General features: G+C 51.4%; 1 protein-coding gene across 3 annotated transcripts; it reads right to left on the bottom strand.

Annotated features, from left to right (window-relative positions):
- Positions 1-774: 774 nt before the first annotated feature.
- On the bottom strand, positions 775-24,635 carry GLIPR2 (GLI pathogenesis related 2). Of its 3 annotated transcripts, XR_014823887.1 has the most exons (6): positions 24,574-24,635; positions 14,441-14,549; positions 13,696-13,799; positions 10,330-10,841; positions 4,325-5,199; positions 1,678-3,405 (listed from the first exon to the last, which is right to left on the bottom strand). XR_014823887.1 is itself a non-coding variant. In XM_003121998.5 (5 exons), the coding sequence occupies exons 1-5, from the start codon at positions 24,584-24,586 to the stop codon at positions 2,131-2,133; spliced, it is 465 nt and encodes a 154-aa protein (XP_003122046.1). In that variant the 5' UTR covers positions 24,587-24,635; the 3' UTR covers positions 775-2,130. The 3 variants fall into 3 exon arrangements, 1 of the variants encoding a protein (XP_003122046.1); XR_014823885.1 differs by lacking the exon at positions 4,325-5,199 and having other exon boundaries at positions 775-3,568; positions 10,199-10,841; XM_003121998.5 differs by lacking the exon at positions 4,325-5,199 and having other exon boundaries at positions 775-2,291; positions 10,764-10,841.

The raw sequence follows: 24,635 nt of genomic DNA, 5'->3' as shown, positions 1-24,635 counted from the left end.
CCTGGCCTCGCTCAGTGGGTTAAAGATCTGGCGTTGCCCTGAGCTGTGGTGTAGGTCGCAGACACGGCTTGGATCCCAAGTTGTGGCTGTGGCGTAGGCCAGTGGCTACAGCTCCGATTTGACCCCTAGCCTGGGAACCTCCACATGCCGTGGGAGCAGCCCAAGAAATGGCAAAAAGACAAAAGAAAAAAAAAAAATACAGATTTGGCCTGGAACTAGAAAGATCAGAAGAGTCTTTCAGCATTTCCACCCATTTTCTATCTCTTAACAACTGGCTTTCTCACTTGTCTGTATTTCCAACCCCTAACGGCGCTTGCATATAGCTTTGGCTTGCCATGGCCCTAATTCAAATTCATGGCATCCTTATTTTTTCAGTTCAACTGATAAATGCTCCCCATATTTCTTAGCTCAGGTCCCTGGTCCATGGCCAACCCAGGGATTGGCTGCCCTTGGATCACGTGTCCACTCTAGTCTGGTCAGCTGGGTGATGGAAGATCACATGGTTCAAAACATGGCCACCTAAGGAGCAAAGTCTATAGAAGAGAGGTTAGAGATATTCGGAATCTTCAGTTACCTGAGACGGGAACTGAGAGTTATGGTTTACTTTAGCCACTGATGGAGAATCAGGCATGAGGAGTTTCCTGGTGGTTCAGCAGGTTTAGGATCTGGCATTGTCACTGCTGTAGCATGGGTTCAATCCCTGGCCTGGGAACTTGTGCATGTGTGGCCAAAAAAAAAAAAAAAATCAGGCATGAATAATGTGGGAGTAAGATATTTCACAAAAGAAAAAGATTTTATTGTTGCCTTAGTCAGTATCCCTGGGTAAAAGGAAGGGCACAGCATGAGACTGTTCACAGTGCAACAGGGCCCTTCGGGACTCATGTTTCAAAGGCTGACCATGCTATCCTACCCCTTGGAGATGCTAGGGTTTCAGGAATACTCAGCATGGCCCCTGGGTTGGTCCCTCCCACATGGACCAGGTCAAGTGGTTATTCAAGAGGACTTCGTGTAGTCTGAGGCAAAACTCAGAAACTAAATGAGCGACTCTAAGTCCCCGCATGGGATATCTCCTGGAACATTTGGGCCTGTCACACATTCCTGGAGGGAGCAGCAGCACAGCTGCAGCCACAGCTGCCAGGAACAGGCCTGGGCTCCCACCCTGTGTTGGGGGGAGGGCAGAGGCTGGAGGGCTTCCTCTGGGGGCCCTGAGTGAGCTCACCCTCACCCCCACGCTCACTGACTTCATCGTCCAAGGCTGCTTGGCCAAGAGCCCAGGCTGTGTGAGGGGCTTTCTCTCAGAACAGGCCCTGAGCCACCAGGCAGAGTGGGGGATGGATGAGTTTCAGGCCTGGCTTACTTACTCCCTAGAGACCAGGATGAGGGGGGTGGGGTGGCAGGGCATGAGCTCTGAAATGCCAGAGGGTTTTAAGAAAAAAGGCGGGGTGGGGGAGAGGGAGGGGTGGGGGTAGTGATATTTTCCTATTTAAAGGTAGAAAAATGCAAGGAAGCTTTTTTCTCCATTTGTTCTTTGGCAATCCCATTAGAGAATTCCAGGAGGCGTGTGGATGACATCATGTCTTACATATGAGAAATCGCAATAATTCAGCAAAATGGAGCCCCGGCCTGCCCTAGGTTTCCCGTGGAAGCTGCTTTATATTTACGTGGTTAAAGCCGTCGTTGGTGTCACCTTTCGGTGAGGGTTTAATATTCTTAAACATCTACCAAAAGTAGATTACAATGCATGAAGGTCACGTAAAATGAACTTCGCTGTCTCAGCATCACAAACATGTGGAACACACAAAGCCCAGGGGTGGATGTTCGGAGCAAGAAAAGTACAAAAAAGGTGGCTTCGAAAATTTTTAAAAAAAGTTTAAAAAGGGATTTTTTTCCCCCCAAAGTCCAAATAATTGCGGTCTAGGGAACCACTAGAGTGAAGGCTGCGGATGCTCGTCCCTTTGATAAGAATGAAATCAGGCTGACCTGCCTAATCGAGTGTGTGAGCCAGACTCACAGCATCACATACGCAAGCACATACACCCCCAGGGACAGACACACAGCTGAGTTTTTGTTGTTCTAGGCACTTCATATCCACATTCTTAGGTCTGCCGCCTTCCTGTTACATTGCACCAATTACTTCTTCGGAGGCAGGACGTTTTCTTCAAAGTAGCCCTGGTTGACGACATTCCCTGCTGGGAAGTATCTGGCCACCACGAAGGAGGACCCATCACTTGCAGACGCCTTCCCCACTCCCATCTTCTTTGTATTCTTCCACACCATGGCCGTGAAGTGTCCTGGGGTGGGACAGGCATGAGGAGGGGGAAACCGTTAGTTGGCAAAGCCTAGAGTTTCAAGAGACTCGAGCCCTGGTACCATCTTGCTGTCCTGGGGGAAGCTTGCTCTTTAACCACCAGTCAGAGGAAGGAGACACAAAACACACCGACTGGATGTTCATCAGATGCATCAGGTCCCCCACAATCAGCCACCCAGACCCTACTCATCTTAGGACTTTCCGTTGCCCAAAGGTTTCATGGTCTCCCAGAGATCATGGCAAAGCCCAGTGACCGCTCCCCCAAATTAGGATGCCACCCTACCTGGTGCCCACTTCCACCCACCAGGTGGCACTCTTCAAGGTCATCAACAAGCTCCCTGTTTCCCCATGGTCACTTTTTGTCTTCGTCTAACTTGCCATCTCAGGAACATTAAAAAGATCGACTCCTCCCTTTTCAAAGTACTCTTGTTTTTGGTTTCCATGATGCCACCCTCTCTGGCGTTCCTCCCATCTCACTGCCTCTTCCTCCCTCCTCGTCTGTGAATGGTGGAGGACCTGCATCTCCCAAGGCTCAATCCTGGGCTCTCTTTGCTTTTCTTAGTGCACACTTCAGGCAATTTCATCTTTCCCTGGCTCCCAAATTTCTGTCTCCAGCCCAAATCCCTCCTCTGTGTTCCAAACACAGCTACTTACTTGACATTTCCATTTGGATGACTCACAGGCATCTCGCATTGAACCTACCCAAACCTCACGCTTGCTTTTGGTTCTTCCCATTCTCTTGAACGGCACCTCTATGCACACCTGCCTCGGGGTTGCTCTGCATTCCTCCCTCTCCCTCATTTCCTCACAACAAGCCATTGTCCAATCCTGAAGAATCTATCTCCACAAGATACCTCAAGTCCATCCACTCCCAAAACGCTTTTCTCACTTGGACCATTGCAATAGCCTTTGACTGCTTCTCCAGCCTCCACCCTGCCTCCTCAATTTACTTTCCACTGACAGAGCCAAAGTGATCGTTTTCAGACAAATCACATCTGTTTACTTCCCTGCTTAAAAATCCTTCCGTTGTTGGAGTTTCCGTTGTGGCGCAACAGAAATGAATCCAGCTAGGAACCACGAGGTCACGGGTTCAATCCCTGGCCTCACTCAGTGGGTTAAGGATTCGGCGTTGCCGTGAGCTGTGGTGTAGGTCGCAGACGCAGCTTGGATCTGGTGTGGCTGTGACTGTGGTGTAGGCCAGTGGCTACAGTTCCAATTGGACCCCTATCCTGGGAACCCCCATATGCTGTGGGTGCAGCCCTAAAAAGACAAAGACAAAACAAACAAAAATACCCTTCTGTTGCTTCCAGTTTCACCTAAACTGAAAGTGAGTGCTCTAGCCCAGTGGCCTCCTTTCCATTCCTTCAACACATCTGGTTATTTCCCACTTGGAAGCTCTTCTGATGACCAGGGATTTCTTGTCCCTTAGGTCTCAGCCCAAATGTCACTTGTTCAGAGCGGCCCTTCACAATTTCTCTTATTCCCTGAACACTTCCCTCCCAAGATAGTCTTACTGCACCATTTTTCCCCTCCTAGCATTCTTACATTTGTGATGATATATATGTCTGATTGGTTATTTGCTAATTGCTTGGCTCCTTCACCAGGCTATGAGCCCCATGTGGGCAGGAACCGAACTGGCTTATTCACTCAAGTATACCCGGTACCCTGGCACAGCCTGACACATGAGTGTGTGAATGAATGAATAAATGAATGAATGAAAGGCATATGGAAGAACTGCCATGGACTCGGTTCTGCCCTCACAAGAAGTGCAGGTCTTCTATGGTTTTTTAAAATTTTATTTATTTATTTATTTATTTGCTTTTTAGGGCTGCACCTGCGGCATATGGAGGTTCCCAGGCTAGGGGTCCAATCGGAGCTATAGCTGCTGGCCTACGCCACAGCCACAGCCATGCCAGATCCAAGGTGCATCTGCAACCTACACCCCAGCTCATGGCAATGCCAGATCCTTAACCTACTGAGCAAGGCCAGGGATTGAACCCGTGGCCTCATGGATACTGGTCGGATTTGTTTCCACTGCACCACAACAGGAACTCCCAGGTCTTCTATGTTTTGAGCTCTTAGAGACTTTGACAGGCGAGAGCCTCCTTCAGTTCCATCTGCTCTGAGCCACACAGGCCAGATCCTTCTCAAGCTGCTGCTTGCTCCTCCAGACACCTCTGTGGGGCTAGCTGGAGCTTCTCAGCTTCATTCTCCCACTGTTCAGGCTGCCTGACCCTCTGGCAGCCCAAACAGTCTTTTCAAGCTACTAACATAGCTTAGCTTCTAAGTCCCCTCCTGCTTTTGGGTCAAAGAGTTGATGCTGTAACATACTCTTGGCTCAATGACCATAAATGCTCATCTCCTGGGAGTAGAGATCAGGAGTTGATTCTTCCCACTTTTTTGCTGAAGACTCATAGAGATCCTTTAGCAGGTCAATGGGAGACTTACTCCCATGCATTTTCTAAAACAACCTGAAAAGATTAGGTGTTCTTTTTGAGGGCAGGCACCACACATCTGTCTTATTGACCACTGGGCTTGGCACACAGTAGATGCTCAATAAATAGGTGATGAACAAAGGAAGAGACAGAGGGAAGAAGGACGGAGGAAAATTGTGATCAGAGTAGCTAAGCTTCCCATTGGGTGGTTAAGAAAGAAAGAGGGTAACCATTTGACAATCCATTAAAATGGATATTATTGTATTTTATTTTATTTATTTATTTTTTGTCTTTTTGCCTTTTCTGGGGCCGCTCCTGCAGCATATGGAGGTTCCCAGGCTAGGGGTCTAATCAGAGCTGTAGCTGCCGGCCTACACCAGAGCCACAGCAATGCAGCATCCGTGCTGAGTCTGCAGCCTACACCACAGCTCAGGGCCACGCCGGATCCTTAACCTACTGAGCGAGGCCAGGGATCGAACCCTCAACCTCCTGGTTCCTAGTCGGATTCGTTAACCACTGAGCCACGACGGGAACTCCAAAATGGATATTATTTTTTAAATGAAACCAAATAACAAATGTTGGTGAGGATGGGAGAAATTTCACTTTGTTGCTGGAAATGTAAAATGGTGCAGCCAGGGTGGAAGACAGGATGGCATTTCCTTAAAAAATTAACCATAGAATTACCATATGATCTGGTAATTCTACTTCTAGGGATACACCCAAAAGAACTGAAATCAGGGGCTCTGATATTTGTACACCAATGTTCATAGCAGCATTATTCATAATAGCCAAAAGGGGAAAAAAAAAAACCAAACACCTGTTGATAGATTAATGGATAAACAATTTTTTCTTTTTTCCTTTTTAGGGCCACACCTGCAGCATATGGAAGTTCCTAGGCTAGGGGTTGAATTGTAGCTGCAGTTGCCGGCCTACATCACAGCCACAGCAATGCCAGATCCTTAACCCTCTGAGCAAGGCCAGGGATCGAACTCACATCATATGGATACTAGTCAGATTCATAACCCGCTGAGCTACATGGGGACTCCTAACAAAATGTTGATATATACATATAACGGAATATTATTTAGCTTTAAAAAGGAATAAAACTCTGATCCATGCTACAACATGGGTAAACCTTGAGGGTATTATGCTAAGTGAAATAAGCCAGATACAAAAGGATAAATATTGTATGATTCTTACAGGTATATAGATAACCTATATAAGTTACCTGTAAAAAGTCCAACAGTCAAAATCATGGAAACAGAAAATAGAATAGTTGGAGTTCCCATCGTGGCTCAGCAGTTAGTGAACCCGACTAGCCTCCATGAGGACACGGGTTCGATCCCTGGCCTTGCTCAGTGGTTAAGGATCTGGTGTTGCCGTGAACTTTAGTGTAGGTCACAGATGTGGCTCAGGTCTGGCTGTGGTGTAGGCCAGCAGCTGCAGCTGTGATTGGACCCCTAGCCTGGGAACCTGCATATGCCTCAGGTGGAGCCCTAAAAAGACAAAAAAAAAAAAAAGCCAATAATTCCCATTGTATCTTATATTTGGTAAGGACTAAATAATTGTTCACTGATTTCTGCACCCCCCGTAGATGAACTCCATGTTTATAATTTTGAAATTGAGGTATCATTTATTTCTTCATCTATATCTATAAAAGATCTGAGGTTTCCTTATTTCTATAGGAAAATAACTAAACATAAACACTCATCAATAGAGTTGATGTGATATAAAGCAAAAATTAAAACAAACACCAGGTACGGTTATGCATTCTTACCACTTATCCTTAAACTCATGTCAACTGTTCCTCAATAAATTCTGATTTTCACCTCGGAATAGAAAAAACACTTCTTTCTAATTCATCCTTGGTCCTTACACTTTTGAATCATATCTCCTGACTTTCAGCAGCTTGATCAGGTGTCACTGTTTTTAGAGGCTGTCTTTTCATTAAAGCTCAACCCCGACCCCCCTCCCCTTATTTTTATGCTTTTTAGGGCCGAACCCTCTGCATGTGGACGTTCCCAGGCTAGAGGTCAAATTGGAGCTACAGCCGCTGGCCTACGCCACAGCCACAGCAACTCAGGATCCGAGCCACGTCTGCGACCTACACCACAGCTCATGGCAACACCAGATCCTTAACCCACAGGGTGGGGCTGGCGATCGAACTTGTGTCCTCTTGGCTACTAGTTGGGTTTGTTACTGCTGATCCACAACAGGAACTCCAAGTTCAAGCCCTTTCCATACATACCTTTTCTCCTGCTTTGACCATTCACCCACCCAGGCTCTCTGTCACTCAGACAAGGAAGAGCAGCCATTTATCCACTGATGGCCAACAAAATGATTATAGATGCCACATGCACACCAATGCCATGAGTGCGGGTGGTAGCCTTTTCCAAGCCGATGAAACTAAGTGCTTTTCTTCTGACCTAGGAGGTTTCTGTTTGCACAGAGATAATTAGGTCTGGGTACTTAGAGATGAATTAAAGGACACAACTTCCTTAGCAACCATCAGATACACACGGGTTTCTAACTCTAAACAACTTCCTTTTTCTTTTTTTCCTAAAGGGATCACATCCTCTTTCCTACTGTGGATCCAAACTTCCTAGAACATACATTTGAAAAACACATTAAATAAGTTTCGGCGTGGCCTCCTAAGAGAATAATGTATAAGAAAGAGAAATCTCTTTCTGTATGGATAGTGAACAGTCTCTGCCAAAGAGAAATCTCTTTCTGTATTGATAGGGAACAGCCTCGGCCAACCTGCTGTTTGAAGAAAGCAAGTGCCGAACAGACCATCTACCTGACACCAAAGTATAACAAAAGGGGACAAGAGAACACTGACACAAATGCTGGTTCAGAACAACCCTAGAATGATATACCAGAAACTGGTATTACTGGTTGGGAGGGAAAGCGCTAGAGGCCAGGGATGGAAGAAAGACTTTGTACTTTACGCATCTTGCAAATTTCATGTCAAGTAAAAGTATTACTAATTCAGAATAAATAAATAAACAAACCTACTTATTAAAAGAGAACACGGGAGTTCCCGTCGTGGTGCAGTGGCTAACGAATCCGACTAGGAACCATGAGGTTGCGGGTTCTACCCCTGGCCTTGCTCAGTGGGTTAGGGATCCGGCATTGCCGTGAGCTGTGGTGTAGGTCACAGACGTGGCTCGGATCCCGCGTTGCTGTGGCTGTGGTGTAGGCCAGCAGCTACAGCTCTGATTAGACCCCTAGCCTGGGAACCTCCATAAGCTGTGGGAGTGGCCCTAGAAATGGCAAAAAAAAAAAAAGAGAGAGAGAGAGAGAACACGACAAAGGGATGGCCAGAAGCTATTTCCCTCTGCTCAGCACAGAGCATAGAGCGGTGTCTGTCATCACCAGACTTTGATCTGGGTGGGGACAGATTGTAGGATATGTCAAAGGCCCTTTCTCCAACAACATGGACTCGGGTCTGGAGCAGCAAGAAGCAGCTCTGGAGGAGGCTGACCATGTAAGATGGGCATGAGCAATTTTAAGGGTCTTGTAAGCACCACTTACATCCCACCCAAAGCTGTGCTCCTGTCTGAGGATCAGACTCTGTGTGACTCCAGGCATTGCCCACGGCCCCCAGGGATGGCACAGGGACTGCTGGCTCTGTGGTTTTCCTCCTTGGGGGCGGGGGGGAGATGTGGGGCTATAGGTGGGACAAGGGGTCGGTGATCACGGCAGCTTGAGTCCCATTCCCAGCTCTGACACTTGAGAGCTTCCCACTTTGGAGCAGGAGCCACGGGAAAAGCATCAGGTTGAGGACAGAAGGTGAAAAGAAGTCTCTTTCTTCCCCTTTTGGGGGCCTCAGTTTGCTCCTCTGCAAAATGGGTGGAATAAAGCCCCACCTTCAAATGGTGTGGCAGGGTTACACGGTCCCCGAGGCCGAGAGGCTTTGAACTGTCGAGTGGTGTGCACGCATGAGCAACACTAATAACTCACTGTGACACACGTTCAATGGCTCAAGAACCTTGCTCACAGGAAAAGCAGATCCAGATGCTGTGAAATAAAATGTCCTCTGGACACTGATCTTTACGAAAAGAAGACGGGGTTCTGCCAACACATCCTTAGTCACGGGTAAGAGGCTGTCACCATTTCCTCCCTAACCTCTCAAATCTAATTGCTGCAGAACCAGCAATTCTCATTCAGGGCTCGGCAGCAGCCTCCTCATCCGGCCCCGCAGGCCTGAGAGGAGAAAGACCTGGGCAGTTGCCTCTACCTCTGCCCCAGAGTCCGGCCCCCACGATTGCAAGATGCCCTGCTCAGAATCCTGGGCACAAACCACAGGAAACGCTGACTGGCTCTGAGACCATGTCACTTCCTGTTTCTAAAGAATCCTCCAGAGGGTGGGAGGCCACTAACAGCTCCACCCATGGGTGGGATGGAGGCGGGGAGAGGAATCAGGGGGCCCTGTGACTCCCCAGTTCAGGTGCCCTGCTGCCTTCTGCTCAGAAAATCCCCAGCCCCTTCAATTCATCCCGGGCCCTGGGTGGATGTGAGGAGAAAGAAAGGAGCCTGGTGAGGAGTAAGAGGGAGACCAGAGCTCAGAGCACCTGCTGTGGGCTGTAGTCAGCGAACCATTTACTGATCACCAGGGAAAGGCTGGATGCTCCCATGGCAAGCTCCTTCCTGCCCCTACATACCAGCTCTCAGAATTCCCCATAGAGGCCACCACCTTGTCCTCTCCCTTGGGGACAGGGAAGGATGGGGAGTTGACCCAAGTTCACACAACTAATAGGGCCAGAGCTGAGACTAGATGCAGGCTTTCTGCATTTCAAACGAGAGCCACAAACTAGAGCATAAAGGTAAGGGGATGCCTGGGAGGCTGTGCGGAGTGGGGCGCTGGGAGGAAGGATGTGGGGGTGTGAGAAGAGGGAGTGAAGGCCAAAAGAGGAGGCAGCAGCTTGGCCCTTTTCTTGAATGAAGGAAGCCACTGGCAGTTTAATCAGAGCAACGTGGGCAGAGAGGGTCTTAGAATATTCTGGCTGCTGCAGAGCCTCTGGACTGGAAGGAGGCAGGACCAGAAGTAGGTTGGCCATGGAGTTCCCCTCGTGGCTCAGTGGTTAATGAATCCGACGAGGAACCATGAGGTTGTGGGTTTGATCCCTGGCCTTGCTCAGTGGGTTAAGGATCCGGCATTGCCGTGAGCTGTGGTGTAGGTTGCAGGCGCTGCTCGGATCCCCCGTTGCTGTGGCTGTGGTGTAGGCTGGCAGCTACAGCTCTGATTAGATCCCTAGCCTGGGAAGCTCCACATGCCACGGGAGCGGCCCAAGAAATGGCAAAAAGACAGGAAAAAAAAAAAAAAAAAAAAAGGAAAAGAAGTAGATTGGCCAGTTAAAAGTGCTGAAGTGTATTCCTGGGGAAAGAAACACTCAGCGGCTTTTATTTATTACTATTATTTTTTTGGTCTTTTTAGGGCTGCACCTGCAGCATATGGAGGTTCCCAGGCTAGAGGTCCAATCAGAGCTGTAGCCGACGGCCTACACCACGGCCACAGCCATGCGGGATCTGATCTGTGCGGCCTATACCACAGACCAGAGCAACGCTGGATTCTGAACCCACTGAGCGAGGCCAGGGATCAAACACGCAACCTCGTGGATGCTAGTCGGATTACTGTTGAGCCAGGATGGGAACTCCCCACTTGGCGGCTTTTAAAATCCACAGCCTCCGCAGACCACATGCCAGTCATTTGAAGAGCTCTGAGCTTGTGGGGCAGGAATCAGCAGCTTGGCTGTCCTTGGACAGATGTGTGTGTGTGTGTGAGTGTGTGTGTGTGTGTGTGTGTGTGTGTGTGTGTGTGTGTGTGTGTGTGTTGGGAGAGGTGTTGGGGAAACAGAATTTTGCCCTCTGGGCAAAGTCTAACCAGAGAAATAAGGAAGAGGTAAAGCAGATAGGAGGGAAGTGACTGAATTTCCGAGGGTTAGTTCCTCTCTGAAGTCAGATCCAAACTGCCACCCAGTCCAGGGCCAGGTCACTGGCGTGACTACATCACTCACCTGTCCCGGAGGTGAAGCCAGGCTGCTGGAAGTTGTAGTTCTTAATTTCACTGTACCATCTATCAGCCACTTCCTTTCCTGTAAGGAAAAGACAGTTTCAAACTCACCAGCAAGGCGTTCCCATTGTGTCTCAGTGGGTTAAGAACCGAACATAGTGTCCATGAGGACAGAAGTTCGATCCCTGGCCTCGCTCAGTGGGTTAAGGATCCAGTGTTGCCGTGGGCTGTTTTGTAGGTTGCACACACAGCTCAGATCTGGTATCACTGTGGCTGTGGTGTAGACCGGCAGCTGCAGCTCTTATTCAACCCCTAGCCTGGAAACTTCCATATGCCGCAGGTGAGGGCATAAAAAGAAAAAAACAAAAACCAAAAAAATTCACCAGAAAAAGCAACCAACTTCCTCCCTTCTTCTCCCGTTAACCCCAAACCACCCACTCCACAGTTAGAGGTCTCATAAAGCACCCACATGCTGACACAGGAACTCTGCCCATGAGCACATCCAAGCTGAAGAGAGGGCCTTGTTGGGGTGGGGAAGAGCCCTGGCCCGACTCCCTGTCTTGCCACAAATTCTCCATGTAATCCTGGGCAAGGTCTGCCCCATTCTGGGTCTCTGTACAATAGGGACGAATGCAATGTACTTCAAGTGCATTTTTTTTTTTTTTTTGGTCTTTTTTAGGTCCACATCCATGGCATATGGAGGTTCCTAGGCTAGGGGTTGAATCAGAGATGTAGCTGCTGGTCTACACCACAGCCACAGCAATGCAGGATCTGAACTGCACCTGCAACCTACACCACAGCTCATGGCAACGCCGGATCCTTAACTCACTGAGTGAGGCCAGGGGATGAACCTGCATCCTCATGGATGCTAGTCAGATTCATTTCTGCTGAGTCACGATGGGAACTCCCTTCAAGGGCTTTTAATGATTCTCTGAGTTTCCAAGAGACTCTGCCCTCATTCCATCCCAAGTCGGCCTCCTGAAACAGCCACAGGATGAAATGTAATAGGGCTGGTGGGTCAGGATCTCCACTGCAAGCAGGGGGATCCTCACCTGGAGCATCCACTGGCCACAGAATTTCCCTGGGAGCTGCTGAGCTCAGGGCCAGAGAGCAAGGAGCCTTGGACCTCAGAGCCGTAAGTCTCAAACTTTAATGAGTGCACGAATCACCTTGTTAAAATGCAGATTCTGACTCCCGTAGAGCTAGGGTGGAGGCTTTGAGTCTGCATTTCTGACAAGTTTCCAGGTGCTGCTGCTGGTCTGTGGCCCACACTTTGAGTAGCAAGGGCTTCAAGAACAGTGGTTGCACACTGGCCTCAGCTGGGGAGCGTTTCAAAATTATGGATGCCTGAGACCTGCCACAGACTAATTGTATCAGTGCCTCTGGAGGAGTGATCTAGGGAGGCACGAGTATTTTTCAAAAGCACCACAAAACAAAATACAACAAAAAAGGAGTTCCCTGGTGGTGTAGCAGGTTAAGGATCAGGCATTGTCATGGCGGTGCCACTGGTTACTGCTATGGGGCAGGTTTGATCCCTGGCCCAGGAATTTCCACATGCCTCAGGCATGGCCAAAAAAAATAATAAATTTCATTTTTTAATTAATTAATTTTTTTTGCTTTTTAGGGCCACACCCATGACATATGGAGGTTCCCAGGCTAGGGGTCGAATCAGAGCTACAGCTGCCCGTCTACGCCACAGCCACAGCAATGTAGGATCTGAGCCGCATCTTCGACCTACACCACAGCCCATAACAACGCCAGATCCTTAACCCACTGAGCGAGGCCAGGGATCGAACCCACAACCTCATGGTTCCTAGTCGGGTTCATTTCCGCTGCACCATGATGAGAACTCCAAAAAATAAATTAATTTAAAAAAATGCATGGAAAAACAAAATAGAATAAAATAAAATCTCTACCTAAGACTCCCCTGTGCAGCGAGGGTGGGGAGCTACTGACTTAGAGGCTGCCTACTTAGCCTTTCTCTGTAGAGATGGGGAAACTGGGGCGGTAAGGGTAGCAGATTTGCTCAAGGCGCCACAGAGAGTGAGTGCAAGGCTGGGATGGAGCAGTTGCCTCCTGCCGGCTCTTTCCTATTCCCATCCAATCTCCCTGGACCCACCAAGACCGGCGGCCTGAGCCGGGGGAGGGGCCGCAGGCCTGGGGCTCCTGCCTTCCTCGGGAGCATGCGCACACTTGTCCTGGAGGGATGGCCCTGGGGAAACCAAGAGGACTCCCAGGGCCTCCCCAGGGAACTCCCAGGAATGTGAGGCCAGGAAGGGAGCAGTTATTCTCCCGTGGGGGTTTGGAGAGAACTTCAGAACCCGAGGTAGCTCTCTCCAGCATTTTTCCTAAAAAGCCACGACAGCTCTGGCTGAGCCAGGAAGCTCAGGAATGTTTGGTGAGTGTGGTGGGATCAGCATTCCAGGCTGTGACACTGGATGAGGAATTGTCTTTCCATTATTAGTATGTTTTCCAACATGGAAAAAGTTCTATCGTGGTTTTTCTCGTCAAAAAAGTTAATCCACCAGCACTGTAAATTAAACGTCTTTAGAAAAACATGAAAGTAAAATTCTGCGGCTGGAGGTGTTTCAGGGCTCAGAGGGTCAGGCTGAGACTCAGCACAGAAACTGTCTGCCCTGCCCCCACGCCTCAGCTGGAAGCGCTTCTGAAGGGGGGCCGGGGGGGGCTGTCTGACTCATCTCTGTGTCCCTGGCGCCCAGCACAGGCCTGGCCCTGAGCTGACAATCACAGACCTTGTTGTGAACGGCTGTCATCCCTGGGAGCAGTCAGGGAGTACTGGGCTTCTTTTCCCTTTCTGGGCCTGTGGCTGCATCACGGCTACACCAAGGGGCACCGGGGCCAGGAGCAGCCTGAATGTTGGATGGATGCCCTAGGCCCGGCTCGGGCAAGGGGAGGGGAGCCAAGAAATGACCCACCTGTCTGATCGTAGGACGCCCAGGCCAGGTTCTCTCCGCACTGGCCGCGACTGGACTCCGGGCTGTGTTTGAGGATCCTTGTGCTGGCCAGGGCCTCGGAATACCTGCAGGAGTCCATGGTGCTTCCTTAGGGTAGGCATGGCCCAGGGAAGCCCCCAACATAGGACCCCTAATGGGAGATGGCCGAGCTCCCCTCCCCACCCTGGGCTGGCTGAGAAATCAGAAGCATCACACCTGCACCGCTTCTGAGCACCTGCCCTCAGCCCTATTTTATTTAAAAAATTTAATTAATTAATGATTCTTCTCAGGGCCACATCTGCAGCATATGGAAGTTCCCAGGCTAGGGGTGGAATCAGAGCTATAGCAGCCAGCCTACATCACAGCCCTGGCAACGCGGGATCCGAGCTGCATCCAAGACCCAAAAACTGCTTGTGGCAACACCGGATCCTTAACCCACCAAGCAAGGGCAGGGATACAACCCCCTTCCTCCTGGATACCAGTCAGGTTCTTAACCCACTGAGCCACAACGGGAACTCCTCAGCCCCATTTTACAGAGGAGCAAAGTGAAGCTCAGAGGAACAAAGGGACCCGCCTAGGTAAGTGGCAAAGTGGTTATTCAAGGGTGGCTGTATCTGCCCCCCAAAACCCATGTCTCTCCAGCCACCCAAAGCCCATCTGTGATTGCAGCAGTGGCAGCACCCTGAAGGGTCCGATTCGCTGGGGGCACCAGGGTGGGGGGACTCACTGCTGAGCCTCCCGGTTGAGCTTCTTGCAGAGCTTCAGCGGGGGGACACCATGCTTCTGCCGGTACTCATTGTGGGCCTTCAGGACCTCGTCATTGAACTGCTTGGAAGCTGCAATGGTTTCAAGAAGGAGAAGGTCTCACCGTGGAGAAAACAGACCCACTGAACATACCTCCGCAGACTTCAGGGCGAACCCAGCATAAACCTCGGGCTGTGGGGCCAGGCTCTGCCCCGCATCTCTGCACGGGGACACTCCCTGGACTATGGGGGGGCCTTATGGGGCAGGTTAGGGATTTGGGTCTTTATCTGAGGCAATGGGAAGCGAGTGGATGAGAGCAGGGGAGGGAGCTGAGGAGATCTGTGTTTCTGGAAGACCCTGCTGGCTGCTGAGGGGAGGGTGGGCTAGAGGTGCAGAGCAGACATCGAGGGGCTGGACGGGGAGGGGCAGCAGGACTCCTGAAAGACAATGTTTGAAGGAGACTGAACCTTGGTGCATTGTGGGGGATGCTGGGAAGGGCTGCAGGTGGGAAACCAGAGAGAACAGGCCTGACTGGGGTGGAGGGGTGCCTGCTCTGGGCTGGTGAGACCAAGACAGAGGGACAGCCAAAGACAAGAGGACCAGGGCAGGAGAGCACCAGCAAGTGGTGAGAGTGGAGAGTGTGGGAAAGACCGTGGTGGGGGGAGGGGTGTGATGCGCTGGGCTCAGGGTTGCGCCCAGGGCAGAGGTGGAACCTGTGCCCCCTGGGTCACCACCTCAGAAGGGGCAAGGTTGGGGACTGGAGCAGGGAGGGAAGTAAAGCCAGGGACAGGCCAGGTCAGTCGTGGACAGAGGTCACGTCCGTTTGGATCTGCAGTGGAACCTCCCATCCATCCCGCATCCTCCATCCATTTCTCCATCACTCACCCATCCGGCTATTGATTCATCATCTATCCCCTTTATAGGCTGGGGGTCCAGAGACAAGTCAGCCATGTCCTGCCCTCAAAGAGCTCACACACAGAAGGGGGCAGCCTCATAAACAGACCCAAGCCAATGGTGTGGCAGGGCCAAGGTGCAGGTGAGCATCGATCAAGAGGAACTTGGAGAAAAGCAGCCTAACATGGTCCGAGGGATCGAGAAAGTGACCCCTAATTTGGGGCCCCACACATGTCTGGACAGGAGGTGGCCAGGCCAAGGTTGTGAAGAGCCAGCCTTAGGAATCTGGGCGTTCCCCTCCATGGAAAGGGGGAGTGAGTTGGGTGAGTTATGCGTGAGGGCCACAGAGGGTCCTTAAAACTGGTCCCAGAGTTCCCGTTGTGGCTCAGTGGTTAACCAACCTGCCGAGCATCCATGAGAATGTGGGTTTGATCCCTGGCCCCACTCACTGGGTTAAGGATCCGGCGCCACCATGAGCTGTGGTGTAGGTTGCAGATGCAGCTCCGATTGGACCCCTAGCCTGGGAACCTCCATATGCAGTGGGTGCGGCCCTAAAAAGACAAAAAAAAAAAAAAAAGGAAATTCCAAAAAACTGAGCTGATCCCCTCTGGCAGGAGTCTGTCCTTGAGGCCTGGCTGTGGGCAGAAAAGGTGAAAACCAGAGGCCCTCCTTGCACTGCCCCAGGGACCCTCCACCAGCTACCTTTCTCCTTTGCTGTCTTTCCCCCGAAGAGGCTGAGGAGACGCACCAGCAGGAGACCCCATGTCTCCTAGGCTTTCGAATCCCATTGGGTCTCTGAGGGGACATGAGGAAAGAAGACCCAGGGGTTGTCCTCAGGCGCCCTGGGTGAGACGCAGACCCAGGAGAGAAAAGGAAACGGCAGGTCCTGCCACCAGTGGGTGGTTGAGTTTCCAAGGAGTCTCTGAGAAATGGACAGTGAGGGGTCCTGGCCCACTCTGAGGCCCAGCAGGGCTGTGCAGTGAGGTCCAGTCACAGGGACGTGGAGTGGGACAGGGATGGGAGAGGGGCACTGACTGCCAGGATCTGGGAGGTCTGGGCAGAGATGCTGAGATGGGGAGATGCTGGGAGCAAAGGCATGGAGGTGAAAACCATGGTGATGGTAACGGGGCACAAGGTGGAGGGCGGAGCTACCACCTGAAGTCTTTAAGCCTTGTGGCCAAAAGATGTCAAGTTTATTGGCGGGAGGGGGAAAAGGAAGGTACTGTTTAATGGGTACAGAATTTCAGATTTGCTAGATGGAAAAGTTCTGGAAATCTGTTTTACAGCAATGTGAATATACATCACTGAACTGTACATGTTAAAATGGTTAAGGGACCGGGAGTTGCCAGCGTGGAGCAGCGGAAATGAATCCAACCAGGAACCATGAGGTTTCGGGTTCAATCTCTGGCCTCGCTCATGGGGTTAAGGATCCGGTGTCACCATGAGCTATGGTAGAAATTGCAGACACGGCTCGGGTCTGGCATTGCTGTGGCTGTGGCATAGGCCAGCAGCTGTAGCTCCGATTTGACCCCTGGCCTGGGAATCTCCATATGCCGTAGGTGTGGCCCTAAAAAGACAAAGAAAAAAAAAAAAAGACAAAAAATAAAATGGTTAAGAAGGGAGGGAGAGCCCATGGTGGCTTAGCAGTTAATGAACCTGCCTAGCATCCATGAGGATGAAGGTTCAATCCCTGGCCTCGCTCAGTGGGTTAAAGATCTGGTGTTGCTCTGAGCTGTGGTGTAAGTCACAGACGTAGCTTGGATCCCACGTTGCTGTGGCTGTGGTGTAGGCTGGCAGCTGTAGTTCCAATTCAGCCCCTAGCCTGGGAACTTCTATATGCTGCAAGTGTGGCCTTAAAAAGCCCAAATAAAAAAAAAATAAATAAATAATAAAATGGTTAAGAGGGTAAATTCTATGCTATGTGTTTTTTAACCACAAATGAAAAAACAAAAGTTTTGTGGTTTAGCATGTTAACGTGGATGATGGCGTCACAGAGGCTTTTGAAGACTATCTCAGGTAGAAGTGGCGGGAGTCACAGCAACTCCTGGGAACCACACTGGGGCCTTGCTGACAACATGCTAAGGAGTCAGCGGGGTGGCGTGGCAGCCAGACACCCACAGGCTCCTGCATGATTTGATGCTTGCCCTGCATGAGCCAGCGTCCAGCAGGAACGCTTTACCCGGCCCAGCCCCTACTTTTCGAGAGAGGCAGCGATGCTCTGAAGTGTGTTCAGAGGTGGGGATGCGGCGAAGGAGGAACTGGATATGGGGTCTTCGAAGAGATGGTTGCAAAGACTGGGTACGTTCATCCTGGAGAAGATCAGACCTGGGAAGGTGCAGTAGAGGGCCCTGTTGGGTCCTGGGGCCCCGAAGGGCACAGCCAGGGCCAGTGGGTGGAAAGGGGAGGATGACGGATTTCAGTTCAGCCTGAGAAAGATCTTTCTCTCCATCCAAGCTTTCTGAAGAGAGAAAGGGCTATTTCACATGAGAGTGAGCTTTCCAGCACTGGGGGGAATATAAGCAGGTGACACCTCTCAGAGGGATTCAGGCACTGGAAGCTCAGTTAGATGACCTTCAAGTCCTTTCCAATCCTGAGATCCCATAAGGTCCCATCAGGGTGGGGGTAAGAAGAGGCAAGATGACCGACTGACTCCAGACTTCCAGGAGTTCATAGCTTCTTTAAGGAGACAGAGTCAAAGTGGCAGAGGGTCTCTATCTGAGTGACAGGTCTGGCCAGGCTCATACTAATATACCTTCCAGCTCCCATGTCCCAGGCAGGCCACGATGGGACACCACAGAAGATGTGTGCAACTGAGTGGCATGGACAATGGGGACCACAGATGTATCAGGGAAGGCTTCCTGGAGGAGGTGGTGAGGTGGCATAGGTGCAGAAAGGGCCAGGGTGGAAGGCATCTGGTGTATCCCGGGGCTGTGAGGAGGAGGTGGAGATTAAGAGGAGTGGGTAGATCACTAAGGTGAAGCCAGTTTATTTATTTATTTATTTATTTTAGGGCCACACCCGCGGCACATGGAGGTTCCTAGGCTAGGTGTCTAATCAGAGCTATAGCTGCTGGCCTACACCACAGCCACAGCAATGCCAGATCCAAGCTGCGTCTGTGACCTACACCACAGCTCACGGCAACGCTGGATCCTTAACCCACTGATCGAGGCCAGGGATGGAACCCGCAACCTCATGGTTCCTAGTCAGATTCCCGCTGCGCTGCAACGGGCACTCCAGGTGAAGCCAGTTTAAAGGCAGCCCTGAGTGCCGAGGTTAGGATACACTGCACTTCCAGATCACTCAGGCCCTGCAGACTCCTTGGCAGAGAGGGACATATAAGGCTGCTAAAAACTAGGTCACTGCACTCCCAGAAAGAGGGAAGTAAAGAAATAAAAGTGAAAGTTCTTGTGCTCAGACGCTGAAGCCTGTCACTGTCCCCAGCAGGACAAATGCCCTGGGCTAGGGTCCCCAGGAAGGGGTCAGGAGGGGAGCCCTCTCTCCCTGCCCCTGACTGGGAGGCCTGGGGGCCCCATGACCACACCTCTGGCTGACCCAGGGGTCTCCTCCCACCACGGCAGCCAGTCCCAGCCCAGGTGGCTCCTGTGAGCAGAACCACAGCCTCAGGAAGGCAAGATACCGCTGGTGACCACACCCAGCGTAAGGCACACCCCAGCTCTGTAGAAAAACCCAAGAGGAACGATCAACATAAGGAAAAGGGTCAAAGGAAATCCACTCATCCTCGCACTGGGCAGGGGGAGCCCTGAGAGCCACCACCCCACCAGAGGGGAGCAGAGAACTGAGGCTCAGAGAGGGAACCCAGCCTGGAATGAGGGGAAGTCCTTTCTTCTGCTCGCTGGCTAGCCATTTCCACATGCCAGGCCTGGGCACGATCTGATTTACTCCTCATCCCCTTTGTGGAAGCACCCGCTTCTGTACCCATTTTTGGATGAGGAAACTGAGGCTCAAGAAAGAAGTCACCTGTCCACATTTCCATAACCAGTCAGGGGAGGGGGTCAGCACCTGGGGAGGGAAACCCTGCCCTTATCCCCCACCCCACTCCAAAGGTCACAAGACAGAGGAAATCACTAGCAAGAGACAGAGGGGGGGTCCCAGACCCAGGAGGAGGATCAGGCCCAGGGGGGCGCTGGCAGCTGCCTTCAGATCTCCAAGCAGAGAGAAGAGGAACAAGGAAGAGGAGCAAAGAACTAAGATTTCTCAAGAGCCTCCTCTGTGCCAAGCCCTGGACAAACAGACCTGCCTGAGGGGCCCCAGAGGAAAATCAGGGGCTGTGGAGTAGAAGCTCCAGGGGGCGGATTTGGGGCTTAAGGTCAGAGCTGATGAAAGGTGGAAGGGGCTGCCTGGGCTTGGCTCCTGCGGCTAAGGAAGCACATATCTCGGGTGGGGTTGGACTGGGGGCCCCTGAAGGTCCTTTAGGGCAGAGCCTGGAATGGTCCCTGCCCCTCCTCCCTCCGGGCTGTAGGCTGGGCCGGGCTCCTCCTCCTCAGAGACCTCCCAGAACCCAGCTGACTCACTTCTCTGCCCTCTGCAGACTCACACCAAAGGGGCCCAGGACTGCCAGGGGCCAGAGCAGGAATTATGGACAGGCCTTTTCTGTCCCCTTGGCAAGAGGCTAGAAAGCCTTTGGGGGCAAAGCTGGTTTTGCTAGTTTATCAGGAAGGAAGAATAAAAAGTTGACTTAAAAAAAAAAAAAAAATGAGTTCCAGATGGGTAGCTCTTTCAACCTGGGTTCCAGGAAATTTCAGGGCAAATCCCAGCTCTGCCTTTCACTAGCTGTGTGATCTTGGACAAGTTGCTTTTATTTTATTTTATTTTTGTCTTTTCTAGGGCTGCGCCTGCGGCACATGGAAGTTCCCAGGCTAGGGGTCCAATCAGAGCTGTAGCTGCCAGCCTACACCACAGCCATAGCAACACCAGATCCGAGCCGTGTCTGTGACCTACACCACAGCGCACGGCAACGCTGGATTGTTAACCCACTGAGCAAGGGAGGGATCGAACTCGCAACCTCATGGTTCCTAGTCGGATTCGTTAACCACTGAGCCACGACAGGAACTCCGTTGGACAAGTTGCTTTTAATCACTCTGCGCCTCATTTCCCCCATATATAAAACAGTGATCGCAGTACCCACCTTACAAGCTTGTTGTGAGAATTAAATGAATGAAATTATATAAATGCTTTAGGACAGATCAGAAACAGAGTGAACAGTTACTAAGTATTAATTACAATTATTATCATTACTGTTGGGCAGAGACCCTGGAGGCTCTGGCTTTGGGGAGAAAGGGCTTGTCAGATCCCCTCCCAGATTTTAATGGGAACAGGGCTCCTGGTATTTAACTTGGTCTTTGAGGACCTCTTTCAGTACCTCTGAGCTCAGTGATTTACTAAGTGAATAAATCAGTGAGCACAAGAATAAATGCATGCGATTCTTGCACCAGCACTTATAGGAAATTTGGTTTTTGGGAGGACAGGTGAAATTGCCTGAGGTCACACAGTGAGTCCACATTAGAGCCAGACCTAAAAAGGTCCCTCCCATGCTCCAAATCTCCCACATTTTCAGCCTCATGTACATTTTCCTTTCCCTAAGCAAGAATGACAAGGATGTCCCAGAGTATTCGCCCCAGGCTGCCCCTTTGCGGCTGGACAGTCGTCACTGAAGGGTTGCAGGAGCCAGGGCAGGGAGAGCACTTGCTCCCGCCAGCAGAGAGGCGGGTCCCCTCTCCAGCCCTGCCTGCGGCCACTCAGGGCTGCCCACCAGTGCTGGGCAAGCCCCTGCCCTTCTGGGCCCTGCTGCCCCATCTGTGTGAGAAGGAAGGATGACATCTGTGGTTTTCAAAATATCTTCAAAGCAGGGAAACCCTTTCTTTGAACCTTTCTTTAGAAGCAACAGATAAAAATGGAACTACTGGGGCTGACGTGGCCACACAGCCTTCCCCTGCAGAGGTGTGAAAGCCCCGCTCAGCAGAAAATTCCTGAATTGCTGGGTCCCTGAAGGTCTTTCTGCTCTGATGACCTCTGGGGCCAGGAGATATGGTTGAGGGACAATACGATTCTTGAGATAATTAGAGGGATGGAGATGTCCCTATGGGCCGGAGTCCAGGCTGAAAAGCAGGATGACAAGTGGTCAGTGGGAGAGAAGGGACAGCGGCCAGCTGGCAAGTCAGAGAACTGGGTACAAATCCCAGTTTGTCTAGTTACTGATCAGGGCGTGAGACTGGACAAGGTACTCAACCTCTGTACATCTATGAACCTGAGAGTAACTGCCTCGCAGAGCTGTTAGAAAGGTTGGTAAAACATATGAAATACCCACCTCCAAGCCTGCCACACAGTAGGAGCTGAATAACTGGTCATGCTTCTTAGGGACTAGAGGTTTCCACTGAGGCCCAGGCCATTGGCCTTTCTCCGCTCAGCTGCAAACTGAAGCCCAGCACAGAGACCAGGGCCAGGAGCCGGACCCGGGAGTCTCTGAGCCCTGGGCCAGGTGACTCCTGGAATGTGGGCTGTGTTGGTTATGCGACACTTTTCCAGCCATGCTTGATACCCCAACAACTCTGGGGTATATCTGAGGTTGACAATTAAAAAGAGCCAGGCTCCTCTGCAGTGATGAGGAAACTGAGGCCCAGAAGAGGCGGACTCCTTATGAAGGTTTTTATGGAACCACAGAAAGCCCGTGTGAATATGCATCTGTGATGCCTCCTGTCCCTTGGGCACAGACAGCCTCAGGCTGGTGGCCTGGAATGGCAAGGTGGGGCCTGTGTCACCCAGAAAAGTCATTTTCTCTTGGGACCCTTAGGGGAGCCAGATACCATCTGGGGGCTCAGAGTCTTGGAGGGAGACAAATAAAATGCATGTGGCTATGGGCCAGCATTCTGGAAGGTCCCTGGGCATGCGGATGGAGGGAGGGGGCATGGCAACTGCCTGAAACGACTCTAAGCTGCCTTCCACCACCATCCGTCTCTACTCTGCATCTTGTTCTAGAAGCTCTCACCACCTTCCTGCACCTATAGTCACACCACTGACCCTTCTTATTTACACATTAGTCATCAAGTCACAATCTCGAAACCCCCCCCAGTCCCTTAGCTGTCTCTGTCATCTGTTGCCTGAGTAACAGCCACAGCCTCTCCCTGACCCCCCCCCACCCTCTCCCCATCTGATTCACCTCCACCCTAGCACGACTCTGGTCCTGCAGCTTCCAGATTGAGCCTTTCCATGGCACCCAGGTCCTACAGAGCAAATCCAAAGCTCCAAGACACTCTGGGATTGAACCCCCTCTTCCAGGAGCCTTCACTGGGTCCCTGGGCCAGAACCTTGCCCTCTGCTGAGCTCCCACGGCTCTTCACTTGCATCTGTCTTATGGCTTGGATCACTTTCCACCTCTTACTGGAACCATGCGAAACCTGTCTATTCGCCCCGGTCAGCTTTATGATTCATTTCTCAATCCTAAAGAACACTCCTAAAGATGGGGCCATAGCTTCTGTGGCACTGGGTCCACAGCTTGGTCAAGAGCTGATAGGTGTGGGATGGTGGGACAAGACGGAGGGAAGAAAGGATGGATGGAGGGATGAATGAACAGACAGAAGAATGGGCAAGGAGCAGTTCTTAAAACAACAAAACAAAACAAAACAAAACTGTTTCTTAGGGAAGAAGCCAGAAACAACTGATTAAAGTGCAGCTTTAGAGAATGTGTGGGTTTTCTCCTATCTATAGAGAAAGGAACCGATTTCCCAAGGAGGGATTTCAAAGTGCTCTTTCACATCTGCCAGCCTCTTGCCCTACCACCACCTTCCATCCTGTTCTTTAACTGCATGACAATTCTTTATGTCCCCTTTCCGACCTGTGAAAGACCCTGGAGATGATACGGGCCATTCTCACTGTATAAATGAGGCAACTGAGGCACAGAGAGGAAAGGGCTTTGCTCAAGATCACACAGCAAGTGATTAGCAGAGCCAGGGCTGAAAGCCAGACCTGTCACTACAAATAAGGCAGATTAGGACCGATGCCAGAGAAAGCCAGGTACTCCTAACACTGGTATCTCATAAATGCAGATCTCAAGAACAGATTCAAGAAGATCCCCAGCCTTATCCATCTGAGGCTGACAACCTCAGCTTGCCCCGAAGCAGAACTTTTGAACACTGTTCCAAAGCAGTTCATTAAAAGCCTCCTGTGAGGCAGGAACTATGCTGAGATAGACATGCCCCCTCACTGCAAGAAGCCAGGAGTCAGTGGGAAATAAGTCTGTGGCTGGGTAGTGTCCCCATCTGGCTGCTGGGAGGGCTGCAGCAAAGACGTCAGGTGGGAAAAGAGGGGAGGGGCTCCCAGCCCAGGAGTTGAGCCTAGAAACATGGGGAGGATTTTCAACTTCAGAGAAATCGGAGAGGCAGAGTGGTGGTGGTGGTGAGTGCCAGGAAAGGGAAACCAGGGGAAGGGACCCTGTGCCAGCCTCCGCACAGCTGAGTGCGGGGGAGGAAAGGTTCCATGGAGGCAATGAAGAGTTTGTATCCTTTCAACTGTAGACAATGGGATGGAAAGTGTTAGGGAATGAGAGGCGGAGATCCGTATCTTAGAAAGTTCACCAGGACAGTCACGGCGGTGAGGATGGACCGCGACAGGCCAGAGATAAAGGGGAAGCCCTTGTCTGTACCCAGGTGGAGCCTGACTGAGCCTCGCATGCAGTCTGGTACGGGGAGGTGCTCAGGAGAGGAGGGATGACGACAGAAGGATGCTCAGAGTGTCTTTCGGAGGGGGTGGTGGGGCAAGCCGCTTTGCAGCAAGAGATGCTGTCACAGTTCTGAAGCTTTTTCCAACTCTAACTGTCCTGAAACAAAGCAAAAGCCACGCCTGGGCCGGACGCCGAGCGCTAATCCCATCAGCGCCTGGAAACCCTCCCTGACGCAATCTCTGGCTCGCAGACAAGAGGACCCTCCCTCAGTCTTGCCTTCCTTCCCTCTCTCCCAGTGGCCTGCCAGCCACCCGGGTTTCCTGGCTGCCCCGGAAACTGCCCGTGTTGCGCCTCGCGGCCCTTCGCCCCGCGCGCCCCTCCATCCTGCACCCAGTGGTCCCACAGCGCGGCCGGAGCCGTGTCCCCTCGGCTTAGGTGGTCGACTGGCACCCAGGGGGATCCAGGACGCCGCAGCAAGAGTGACAGCGAGCACCCCGGAGCTCCCGTGCTACCCCCGCACCCTGGCCCGGCTGGCCGGGATGGCTTACCTGACTTGCCCATGGCCGGCTCGGCGCGCTCTTCTGCTCCCGCTGAGCTTCGCTGCGCTTTC

The sequence above is a fragment of the Sus scrofa genome, chromosome 1 (genome assembly GCF_054392235.1).
Source record: "Sus scrofa isolate SSC_HxYL_T2T_F1_AM1 chromosome 1, Sscrofa_HxYL_maternal_Yorkshire_Landrace_v2.0, whole genome shotgun sequence".
Taxonomy (NCBI): domain Eukaryota; kingdom Metazoa; phylum Chordata; class Mammalia; order Artiodactyla; family Suidae; genus Sus; species Sus scrofa.
Note: the sequence above shows the minus strand (reverse complement) of the source record. Positions and strands in the feature narration are given on the sequence as shown.